Source organism: Equus asinus, chromosome 10 (genome assembly GCF_041296235.1).
Source record: "Equus asinus isolate D_3611 breed Donkey chromosome 10, EquAss-T2T_v2, whole genome shotgun sequence".
NCBI lineage: Eukaryota > Metazoa > Chordata > Mammalia > Perissodactyla > Equidae > Equus > Equus asinus.
Window position 1 is genome coordinate 43,750,475 of NC_091799.1, and position 12,128 is coordinate 43,762,602.

Consider the following 12,128-nt stretch of genomic DNA (forward strand, 5'->3'; position numbering starts at 1 on the left):
CCGTCACATTCACATCGAGAGAGTCTGGATTGTCCTCTTCTATTTAATCTTCAGTTTGCTCATCTGTGAAATGGGCATCATCAGTTTATCTCAGAGTTTATTAAGATCAAATGAGATAAAAATGTGGCAGTACCTTGTAATCTGCTCTTAGGAATTATACTAGATTTTACCTCATGCTTGACAAGTAGAGGCTGTAATCTTTTAAAATTCTCTGCTCCAGTGGGGGATACACCAGTTCTTTTTTTTTTTTTCCCTGAGATTGGCACCTGAGCTAACAACTGTTGCCAGTCTTTTTTTTTTTTCTGCTTTTTCTCCCCGAGTCCCCCCTCCCCGGTACATAGTTGTATATTTTAGTTGTGGGTTCTTCGGGTTGTGGCATGTTGCGCCAGTTCTTCAGCCGTTTCCACGGCCCGTCTCTGGACCATCCCCTGTGTGGTTATGCCAGTCATTGGTTCACTCACTCATGTGGCAAGGTTGACGGAGCTCCACTGTGGGTCAGCCCCCAGCCCTGTCCTTGGAGAGTGCCCAGTCTGACGGGGAGACACGATTACAGGAGGGCTCAGGTGTGCCAGTAGGGGTGAGCACAGGGAATTGCGGGTGCTCCCATGAGGGGTGCCTGAACTAGTGAGGGGGTGGTCGGGAAGCTGCTCAAAGGAGGTGAGATCCGAGCTGAATCCCGAAGCAGCAGAAAGGGCGTGCTGAGTAGGTGAGGGCAGGAGAGTCCTTGGTCAGAGAGGCGGGAGGCACAGATGTGGAGGAGTACAGCTGATGAGTGCAGGCAGGTGGCTGTGCCGGAGGGTGCGGAGTGGGAGGAAGTGAGATCGACAAAGTCAGCAGGCCTCCCTCAGGCAGTGGGATGCTGGGGCGTGGCCATCAGCTTTAGGGTTTGGCAATACCATTTTCGCTTTTGGGACTATCCTCGTGGAGGATGGGCAGGAAGGAGCAGCTCTGGACAGGGCGACTGGGCGGGGTGGCAGCTTTCTGCGTGTGTGTTTATTTCAGCTTGACCTGTGCTCTCTCTGCTCCGGAGAAGAGTGGGGACAGGCCCAGTCCCCCTGCAGCTGGGGGAGCCAGTTCACCGGGCTCTCCCTCTGCCGGCTGCGCTGCGTAGGCTGAGCTGACCCGGGGCTGTTAAGGGTCACGTCCCAGAAGGTATTCATCAGTTCAGCCCGGAGTTCAGCCTTGGCCGTGCCTCCTCAGGGATCGAGGAGGCCCTGGGCTTCCGATGAGGTACAGAACCCAGCTCCAGGAGGAGAGGAGCACGCAAGAGGGTCAGAAAGCTGCCCACAGAGGCTTATGGTCTCGTGAGACCTGGCGCCGCGCGGCCAGCCCCTCTTGTCATTCTTTCCTTGTTAGTCCAAGGCCCTTTCCAGCTCTGAGCCCAAAAAATGCTGCAAAACAGGACATTTCTGCCCTCTGGCGGCAAAAGGAGGAGGAGATTCTGCCAGGAAGAGGCGTCTCTTTTCCTCTTCCTGGTGTCAGAGACTTGGTGGGCGCAGGTCTCTCTCCCCAGTGTCCCTGCAGGGCCGTCCTCCCAGCCTCACTGAGGGGGGTCTGGCCCAGGCCCAGTGCTCAGGTCCGGCTTCGGACATTCCTGCCAGCAGGTGGCAGCAGGCCGCCAACTCGAGGTGCCCAGGCCCATCTCTGCTGACCACAGCCCCACCACACCTCTTGGCAAGGGGTCTGCTGCTGTCTCCTCCCTAAGGACTTTCTTCGTGTGTACATTTGGGGAGGGGAAGGGTGGGTGTGAGTCAGACAGGGCCCTGCCCATGGGGAGGTCAGAGCAGAGGTAGAGAGATTACCAGGCTGTAAAGCAGAATAGAGTGAGCCTCTGAGACGCAGGAGGCGGGCGGTGTAGGGGAGGAAGCAAGGGCGGCAGGATTCAGACAGGCCTGGGTTCTGACCCTGACGCCGGCCCTTCCGACTGGGTGACCTTGCACGTTGCATAATGTAAAATGATTACGATGATAAAGCTAATGTATGTGGTGCTTCCTTCCATCAAGCGCTGTTCTAGATGCTTTATGTGTATTGCATCTTTATTATATATTTATGTGTGTTGACTCATTTAATCCTCAGCATTCCCTTGAAGTAGATACAATTATAAGCCCATTTTACAGAGGAGGAAATGAAGGCACAAAGAAGCTGAAGTTCTCTCTCAAGGTCATGCAGTTAGTGGATGGCAGAGCGGGATTCGAACCCAGACAGGACAGTGCTCACCTTTGTGGTGGTGTATATGCAGGGCCAACACAGTGCCTGGCAGCAGCAGAAGGCCTTTTACTCTAAGCAGCTTCTAGGACTTTAATAATTAATGACAAACGAGGATTGCGTACACTGTCTTCTTATCAGTGCTCCGTGTGTAGTGTCACTAATTCTCCATCTTCCTGGCAGGTTTGGGCACGTGAGCGTGGCACACCTCCTTTTGGATCACGGGGCTGATGTCAATGCCCAGAACCGGCTGGGGGCCAGCGTGCTCACGGTGGCCTCTCGGGGCGGCCACCTGGGCGTGGTGAAGTTGCTCCTGGAAGCCGGTGCCTTCGTGGACCATCACAACCCCTCAAGCGAGCAGCCAGGGGCTGGGGACAGCAGGGACGAGCGGCTGGACATCACGGCCCTGATGGCTGCCATCCAGCACGGGCATGAGGCCGTGGTGCGTCTGCTGATGGAGTGGGGTGCAGACCCCAGCCACGCGGCCCGGACCGTGGGCTGGAGCCCGCTGATGTTGGCAGCGCTCACTGGGAGGCTCGGCATGGCCCAGCAGCTGGTGGAGAAGGGGGCCAACCCTGACCACCTCAGCGTGCTGGAGAAGACTGCCTTTGAGGTCGCACTGGACCGCAAGCACAGGGACCTTGCAGATTACCTGGACCCACTGACCACTGTCAGGCCCAAGACAGGTCAGGCTGCCCCTCCTCCCCTAGCCCCCACCGTGGCTAACTCACAGAGGACCCACACTGTTTAAATGGCTGAAGCCGAGGATCGCCCGACCAGAAGGGCACGCAGAAGTCAGAGTCCAGCCTGCAGAACGGTGGGACCTAGATGTGCCGAGCGTAGGAGTCGGTGGGCAATGCCGTTACGTGCAGGGCTCCTGGCCCACCCTCCAGGGAGAGATCTGGTAGCTCCAGGCAGAGCCTGGGAAGCCACATAGCGAGGCCCCTCCCTAGCCGGGGCAGCCTGACGCAGGTGGTCCTGCGCTCCTTCCAGAACAGGGGTCAGCAAGCTTTTTCCGTAAAGATCCAGATAATAAATATTTTAGACTTTGTGGGCCTTACCGGCTCTGGTGTAACCACTCAGTCAGTTCTGCTAGAGTGAAAGCAGCCGTAGGTGATATGTAAATGAGTGGGCATGGCTATGTTGCAGTAAAGCCATAAAAACCGTAATTACAGGAACAGGCAGGACCGTAGTCTGCCAACCCCTGCTCCAGGACGGTGTGCCTGACCACCCGCGGTCAGTCCCCAAAGATTGTTTCACAATACATGCAGCCCACTTTTGAGTTTCTCTTTTTTCAACTCCTATTCGTGTGTCCTGTTTCTTTTTCCTTTTTGCCATCTTTCTGGCATTCAAAGGGCTGTCTGGACAATCCTTAGCAAACCTGCCACAGGACTTGCTGCCTTTCAAAGCCCCTAGTCCATCCTGTGCGGTAGGCCCGTGCAATGCGTGTCATCCACGGCCTCGGGTCCCTCTTTCTCTGACGGGTCTGACTCCAGTGACGTGACTGAGGCAGCCGTGGCCGTCATGACAGGCTGCTGTCATGAGCTGCTGGGGCGGAAAGGTACAAATCAGGAAGAAAGGCCTTCAGACAGAGGGCGAAAGAGACCTGAAAGTGTGGAGAAGTTCGGCAGCATCCAGAGAGGATGCAGTCATCCCACCCATCAAAAGAAGCTGCAAATTTGGGAAGAGCTTCTTAGAAATACATCAGCCAATCAGAACAACTCTGAAGTAAGCATGTTTAAAGACCCTGTAATGACAGAGAGATGGCAAAAATAAAGAGGACACCTACACAGAGAGGAAAAAGGAGCAAAGTTCAGGAAAACCTATCTGAAGCCAGGAGACCTCTTAGCTTGTGCAGATTGGGACACTGAGGCCCAGAGAGGGACAGAAGCTGGGCACAGGTCGCACACCTGGGAGAAGCTGAGTGAGTGACACCCAGCAGGTGAGGCATCCCGCGGGCAGAGCCCGGGGACGTGGTGCCGCCCGGTTCGAGCGCTGGCAAGGCCTTTGAGAGCTGCGCAAGCACGGAGCTCTTCTGAGCCTTCCTTTGCCTCGTCTGTAAAATGGGGTTATGATGACGACTACCCGGTGATCGTGAGCAGAAAGCAAGGTGGCCTCGGGTGCATGAGGCCCCTGGCCCCGAATGTGGTGGTGCAGTTAGAAATGAAGGCTCCGGTCTCCTCAAATAGGGTTTTTTCCCCGACACAGGCTGTGGGCCTCCTTTAAACGTGATGTTGGTACGTTTGTTTCTGTAGCTGAGGTTGGGACGGGGACAGCCCCCTCACGTCCCTGCCGTGCGCAGCACACCCTCCACGCAGAGTCTCACCCTGCTGGCTCTCTGTTCACTGTGGCGTGGGCAGGGGAGGTCAGGCTGGCAGGGAGAGTAACTTGCTCGAGGTCCCGGTGCTGCGAGTGGACGGTCCAGAACGTGAGCCCGCTGTGAGCTCCAGGCCGTGCCTCTTCTGGGGCTTGTCCTTCCGTCCCTCAGCTTGCCCTCAGCTTGTGGTCTTGGCGCTTAGCTCCCCACAGGCCTCAGTAGGGATCTTGCTGGCATCCTGGGGAGGTGATTTCCTGTTTCCAGCAGAGTCTCAGACACATGGGAATGTGCCCAAGGTCACCGTCTGCTTGGATCAACCCTGGCTCTGCCTGTGCCCCCCGAGGGGCCTTGGACCAACTGCCTGAATTCACCAAGCTTCGTTTCGCCGTCCCTAGTTGGGGACGGCAGGAACACCCCCTCCCAGGGCTGCTGTGAGGATTAAGTGAGGCCACCCTGGCCCAGGGAGCACGAGACAGATGGCGGCGGCCACTGTTGCCACGTTATTGTTACTGTTGTCTTCTTTGGTGGGATCGGGGTGTGGTTGCGGGTGTAGGCTCCCCGTCGGCCGGACCCAGGTTTGAGGCTCTGTGCTCCCACTTTGTGGCTGGGCGGCCTTGGGCACGTTCGTTGTCCTTTCAGGATCTCAGTGTCCTCCTTCAGTCGTAGTCAGTGCACTTGCCTTGTGAGGTTCTGTGAGTGACAGTCAAAGGATGCCTGTAAGGCGTGTGTCCCGGCGCCTGGCGTGCAGACAGCGCTCGGTACACAGAAGCTGTTACTTGTTTTTATTGACCATTCGTTCATTCAGTCATTCTGCAAATATTTGTGGGGTGTCTGCTCTGTACCAGGCACCCTTCTTGGCACCTGGGAATCGACCAGGAACAAGCCCCGGTCCTTGCCCTGGAGGACCTTGCAGCCAACTGGGAGGAGCCCAGCAAATAAGCTAAGTTACATAGCCCGGTGGGTGCCACGTGCTGGGAGAGAAGACAGACAAGGGCTAGGTAGAGGGTTTGGGAGTGGCCGAGGTGGGCCATGCAGCTGCCATGTGAAACGGGCCAGCTGGTGGCCTCCCTGAGGAGCTGAGGGAGTGCACCATGCGGGTCCTCAGGGAAGAACCTTCAGGTGGGACAGCAGCGAGGGCAGAGGACATGGTATAAATAATGACAGGTTATTAAGTAAGTAATACTAGCCCCCAGCTCTTTCCGTGAGATGCCGGAAAATCCTCCCCACCGGGGCCTTGGAGCCCCCCAGATCTTTCCCTCACGTTAGCTGCAGGACAGGGGACCCTGGGGCTGGAACTGTCATTGTGATACCCTCCCCACCCCCACCGTGGGTGTTCTTGGGCTGGAGCCAGGTCCCCAGAGCTGCTCTGATAGTGATGCAAAAATTGGAGCCCAAAGTGAGGAAGGGACCAGCCCAGGGCCACCTGGCGTCAGGGGACAGCTGCCCCAGCCTCCTGGGGTCACACTGGACACTCAGGGATTCATTTGTACCAGATGGTTGCTTAGCAACCAGCACGAAGGCCTGGTGACACTCTCTGCTGTCAAAGGGTCTTGGCATGAGAAGGCCTCGGCCCACAGCAAAGTAAACTTTTAAACAGTTAAAGGAACATGGCATATTTATTAAAGCTAAGATGCAGGGTCGTTTCTTAATGGTATTTCACAGGCAAAATCAGACATTTGGTTCCATGTCAGTTGGCCCTTTAAAGTTACGCTTGCTGGGGTGAGTGCTGGTCATGAGGAACGGTAACAGTTGCTCTCTGGATAGGGCCTGACCATTCTGAAGCATATTTTCATCCATGTTCCTGATCCCTGCAACCTCCACGTGGTCCCCGCATTAGCACGTTATCCCCATTCCAGCGGTGAGGAGACAGATCGCTCTAGACAGGTGCACGCATCCTGTGTGCCGGCTCCAGACTCAATGCTCCTTGTGCCACATGGCAGTTTCCTCCCAGCCCCCCGAGGGCCCAATCTGGACCAGAGATTCAGCCCAGAGCCACAGGTTGCCTCTCGCAGCTGCTCCATCCCGGAGTTAGTCAAAGGCTGCAGACTTCCCGCGTTCGACCGCTAGCCAGGGGACTGGTCACGAGGATGCCTACTTTCCAACAGGAGTGGGGTCCCCACTAGCCTAAGCTTGGAGGAGGGTGATGGGTGGGCAGGTGAGGGAGGGGCTAGCATGGAGGGGTGCAGCGAGGCCTGGCTTTGGGGATGGGTGGGAGTCCTGCACCAGCCAGGGGGCTAGGCTACAGGGACAGCATGAAGACGTGAGGTGGGCAGCCGCCTGCAGGGAGTGGGTCTGTGGGTCTGGGGCAGGGGTGACTCAGGGTCCTGCTCAGATTGCTTCTTACTGGGAAGGAAAGGAAAAAAAATGGGGCTCTTGTGGCACCCATGCCGTGACCTCCCTCTGGGCTCGGCTGCGCAGTGTCTCTGCTCTGCATTTATCTCATGCTTGCCCATTTAGTTTAGTTTTTAGGAGAAAAGAATCATTGATTCTTTCTTAAATCGTCATAGGAACTCAGGTTTTTCCAAGACTATGCTTTTTTATCACGTCTAAGAAAGGACATCCCAAAGTTTGGAATGGCTAAAAATGCTTACTTTGTGAGCCTGGGACCAGGAAGTGGTCTGCTGGCGCCTGTTTCCTTGGCCGAGTGGCCTCCCCAGATCTGTCTGTGAGGCGTTTCTGGACTCTGATCGTGAGCCTTCCAGAGGGCTGCAGATTCGTGCATCACGTAGGTCTCGGGCTCGGTTGCTTTTGAAAAGTAGGCCGTTTTTTAAGCTGTGCTGTGTTGTTGCACCCTTGTGACTTTTCTGTCATAGTCAACCTTTCTGTGCTTAACTTTGGACATCTTTGTTTACCCAGATGAGGAGAAAAGGCGACCTGATATTTTCCATGCATTGAAAATGGGTAAGCGCTTTGAAAAATCTTTCTGGATAGCTAAGAATTCAGTGCCACCTTCTCCCTGCCCAGTATTCGTAGTCCCCTTCGAGGCCACCCAGAGCGCTGGAGGAAGGAACGGGCACGTTGTTGTTTTCTGACTTGGGAGGTTCAGAGCTTGGGGGCTGGTGTTTTACACAGATTCCAGACCACCCTCCCACGCTCCCTCCCCATTTCCCGCCAGACCCCATGGCTTATCCTGCCTTTTCCCCACCTCTGAATGCCTGGCTGCCCACCTACCCACTCCAGGCTCTTTGTGATGAAGGGCTATTTAGCTTAAAATTTCCTCTCCTGGTATAGACCCTGCCTCCAGGAAGCCCTCCCTGATCCCTCCTTCTGCAGGTGCCTTGCCCTTCCCCTGTCTCCTTTATCTCGTTTCCTAAGATACCAACACTTCTCTCTTTTAGTAAAGCCATCTTTATGTTCCTCTCTGTCCCTCAAAGACTGAGGGATTTGACATGGGGGCTACCCCTAACTCAGCTTTGTCGCCCCTGTGATGCCTGGTAGCCCAGTGTAGAGGCCGGCTCAGCTAGTGTTGGTTAAACAAACCTACTGGAATTAGCTGAGTGGCAGGCTTGTGGATCATCAGGACCCCTGCTTCTGTTTGCAGGAAACTTCCAGCTGGTCAAAGAGATTGCCGACGAAGACCCCACACACGTGAACCTGGTCAACGGGGACGGGGCAACACCCCTGATGCTGGCCGCCGTCATGGGACAGCTGCCTCTGGTGCAGCTGCTGGTGGAGAGGCGTGCCGATGTCGACAAGCAGGACAGCGCGCACGGCTGGACGGCCCTCATGCAGGCCACCTACCACGGGTCAGTGCCAGCTGCGCCCCTCAGCGGTCAGGCTGATAGGGTGCTCAGGCCGAGCTGGGGTCCTTGATGGGGCTGTCTGGTCCTGAGATGCTGCAGATAATCCCCAGGGTCGTGGAGACATTGAGGCACACAGAAAAGACTAAAGCAGCGCAGGCTTGTTCCGTCCTGCATTCCCACCCTCCTATGCCCAGATGTCCCCGACCTCATCTCAGAGTGTCACCAGTGGCCGTGAAAACCATGCACCAGGAACGATTCAAGCAGAGAGATAAGTTTCTGTAGGTTGATTTCAATCGAACAGAGTGATTGGTTCACTTGGAGTTTTCACGCTGATGTTGAGTGGCCGCCCTAAGGTGCCCCTATTGGGAATGCACGTTGGCCATTCATCCCGTTGGCTCCCTGGAGACGTCCGGGGCTGACTGGCCCGAGCCTCTCCTCTTGAATAGGCGTCGGTGTTGACTGGTGCGTCTGAACCCCTTGTCACCCCGTCATCCTCCTGGAGGCCTCCTGGGTCAGCTGGCTGTGAGGCAGGGTCTGTGCGCAGTCTTGGGGCTGCTGAGTGGTCTGGTTCCGGGCTGGGGGCTCCTCCCCTGCCCTGTTTCAGCTGATCCTAGCACCTGCCTGCGTCACCGCGAGCACTTTGTGTTCTTGTCTGACGGGCCTCAGACTTCTGCGTCAGCCAGCTTGGCCCTCTCAAGGCTTCCTGTTTGACATGCAGGGGTCCTGATTTGGGTGCGGGGGAGTGGGGTCTGTGTGTGGTCGTGGCGGACAGTAGTTTTTGGGCAGAGCCTTTGGTTTTCATCTGTTCTAGAAGGTTCCACGAGGCTTTGATTTCCATCATGAGCAGCTGGCCTGCCCAAGGGGTGGGGAACGAGGAGCTGAGAGGTCTGCAGTCCCACGCTTGGAGACAGGCGCTGCATGTAGTCACAGGCTTGTTGCCCAGAAGCAAAGCCACGCCTTCACTTCCAGTGGGTTTAACTCTGGCTTTTTCTTTCTTCCCCAGGAATAAGGAAATTGTCAAATACCTGCTAAACCAGGGAGCTGATGTCACTCTTCGTGCAAAAAACGGGTACACGGCCTTTGACCTAGTGATGCTGCTGAGTGATCCTGGTGGGTTGTTTCAGGAAAAGAGTTTTAAGCCCTCCAGCCTTTCTCTGGCTGGGATTGAGATGCTCACCTGCGTCTTAAGCACTTCCTCATTCCTGGGGGAGGCCGCTCTCAAGCCCCACGAGCTCGCCGTGTGGCCTTAGGCAAGTCGCTCCCTTCCTAGGGGGCTGAGCTGAGACCAGGTAGTCCCTGCGGCCTCTCCCAGTGCCAGCCTGCTGGGCCTCCCAGGGGGAAGGGCAGCAGGGCGTGGGTCTGCCTTGGCAGTCCATGCAAATCCTAGAACGGTGGCTGCGCTTTGCAGCCAGGAACTCCGGGTGGCTCCAAAGGAAACTGCAGGGGCCATCCGACGAGCAGAATCAGAGGTGGAGCATGCCCCTCGGCTTCATTGTGTGGGTGGAGGTCACTGGCTCGAGGGCACCGTGCCGGGACTGTCGCTGTTACTGGCCTACCTCTCTTGGTCCCCAGCTGGCACCTGCTGCCCCCCTCAGACCTGCCCCGACTGTGACAGGCCCTCATCTGGGACCTGGGGCTTCCAAATAGCCAACTCAAGGGGCAGAGCCTCTCTGTCTCTCGTCTCTCCTACTACCCCAGAGTTTCAGCCCAGAGAGGGAGAAGCTGGGAGGCCCTCCTGAGCCCCAAGCTTTGAGCCCTGAGCCGCATACCAGCCTGCTGCCTGGGGAGAGAACCCCCACCTCCGCGATCCAAGTAGGGTTACTGCTGCTGCCGCCTGTAGCTAGGGCGGGTGGCAGGCCGGGCGCCCTTTGTTGCCGGCAGTGTCACCCTCGCCACCCCTCCCCACTGCAGGCCCACACGTCACAGATGCCACAGACACACGCTTGGTTCCACCCCATCCTTGCAGTGTGTGCCGGGGGAAGCAGCTTTACATCCTCTCATGCCGGGGGCGGGGTGACCGAGACCAGGGACACGACTGGCCCCAGCTGGAGAGTGGGGGCCTCCGCCCAGGTCCAGTGCTCTCACTCTGCCTATGGGGGCTGTGCTCGCGTGTCAAGAGGTCATGGTGTCCAGAATCAGAGTCCCCCACGGCCCCGGGCTGCGTCGCACACGCTTTTCTCTGACACACTTGTCTCTTTCCATATGTCTCTTCTCTCTCACTCCCCGCCCATGTCCTCCCTTCCTTTTCCCAGTAGAACCATCTACCCACAGTGGATTTTTTTTTTCCTAGTGGGCTTTTAAATGAAGATTTTGCCAGAAATTTTTGAAGAAACATGCTTATTATGGAACGCTGGGAGAGAAAAAAAGAAACAGTTGTTTAGAGAAAAGCGCTCTTAATAGGTTGTAGTAGTTTCTTCTCAATCTTTTTTTATAGCCTTTTAAAAATAGTTTGATAATAATTAATAATACTTAACCTTTCTTAAGCACTTATCGAATGCCAGGAATTTTCTTGATCCTCCCGAGACCTTTATGTAGTGTGTGCTAATGTCCCCCCCATTTTACAGAGGCACAGAGAAGTTGCTTAATTCACCCGCAGTTGCGCAGCCCTGGAGGGGCGGAGGCAGTGTTTGAACCTCTGCTGTCTGGCCGCAGAGCCTGTGCTTTTTAAGCACACCAGCCCCTGCCTTCCTTTGGGGCGAGGCCCTCTGGCTTTTCTCTCCGGTGAAGCGGCTCAAGCCGTGCTGGCCTGTTTGCCACCTTCCAAAGATCAGGTGGAGAGGCAGGCGCCTGACCCTGGAGGAACATGGACGTGGGGCTGCAGGCCACATTCTAAGGCTGATGGGGGTCATCTTGGGCCCCCGCCCCTTGGCTCGACAGACATATTTGTGGGTAAAACGCTGCCTTTTGTACCCGTAGACACGGAACTTGTTCGACTGCTGGCGTCTGTCTGCATGCAGGTGAATAAAGACAAAGGCCGGCCGGGCCACCCACCACCCCCACCCCACTTGAGGGTGCGGCAGCCCTGGACTGTCCCTGTGCTACCCGATGACAAAGGCGGGCTCAAGGTTTGCCTTTTCCTGTCTTGAAGGGCGTCGGAGAGCTGGATCAGTGGGGCAGGGATGCCCACCATGGCCTGTTAACCCAGGGCTGGTTTCGGCTGGGGTAGGGGGCCCAGCAGGGGTGAGAGGTAGGCTGGAGGTGGGCAGTAGGGAGTGGTGAGGACCAGGGAAAACCGGGGTGATCGTAACCACTTGGTGGCAGCAGTGGCTGCTTTGCCAGAATACGGGTCTGCGTTGCCCAGATCTTCCCATTTTTTTCCAGAAGAAACTGGAAATCCAGATTTTGATGTGGAAACTCAATTTATAAATGTAGGGAATTTTGTAAAGTTCTGCATGATGTAGTACTGAGCTGGCCAAATCAAATACCTCTCCTCAGGCCGTCTGCAGCCTCTGCTTTAGTATGTGGAATGTCTGCTGATGGTGCCATTCTGGGATCTCTGTGTGGCCCACAGGCCCCCGTCGGCCTCTTCCCCAAACCCCCAAACCCAGCTCCAGGTGCTCATTTCTAACTCAAGCCAAGTATTTTAATTTTTCACCCTCCCATCCTGCTCTACTTGGTTGAAATCAAACTTATTTTTCCCCCATCCAGTGTGGGGTTCCAGCACCTTCTCCCACCTGTGGGCTTGGCGTTCCTTTCGTGTTTGTATCCCCCTTGAGCCCCCGGGTCTTCCTCGCCATGTTTGCATAGGTCCCTTCACCCTCTCTGCCCTGCCGTCTCCATGGGCCGGACCCTCCCAGCCTCCCTCCGAGCTGACTGGGGTTATGAGGACACCCTGGGTGGCCCCTGTCCTCGCCCCAGGCAAG

At 56.2% G+C, this 12,128-nt stretch overlaps 1 protein-coding gene across 5 annotated transcripts in view; it reads left to right on the forward strand.

The window, feature by feature from the left end:
• ANKS6 (ankyrin repeat and sterile alpha motif domain containing 6) overlaps positions 1-12,128 on the forward strand; it is a 52,181-nt gene that overhangs the window by 8,170 nt on the left and 31,883 nt on the right. For 4 of the 5 annotated variants that reach the window (XR_011506325.1, XR_011506326.1, XR_011506328.1 and 1 more), the window contains exons 2-6: positions 2,389-2,891; positions 7,379-7,423; positions 8,064-8,268; positions 9,269-9,375; positions 11,182-11,330. Coding sequence is in view for 1 of the 5 variants with exons in the window: in XM_044779150.2 (XP_044635085.2) it covers positions 2,389-2,891; positions 7,379-7,423; positions 8,064-8,268; positions 9,269-9,375; positions 11,182-11,330 (1,009 nt within the window). In the remaining 4 variants the exon portion in view is untranslated. The remainder of the gene's footprint in view (positions 1-2,388; positions 2,892-7,378; positions 7,424-8,063; positions 8,269-9,268; positions 9,376-11,181; positions 11,331-12,128) is intronic. The other variant, XR_011506327.1, reaches the window with a different exon arrangement.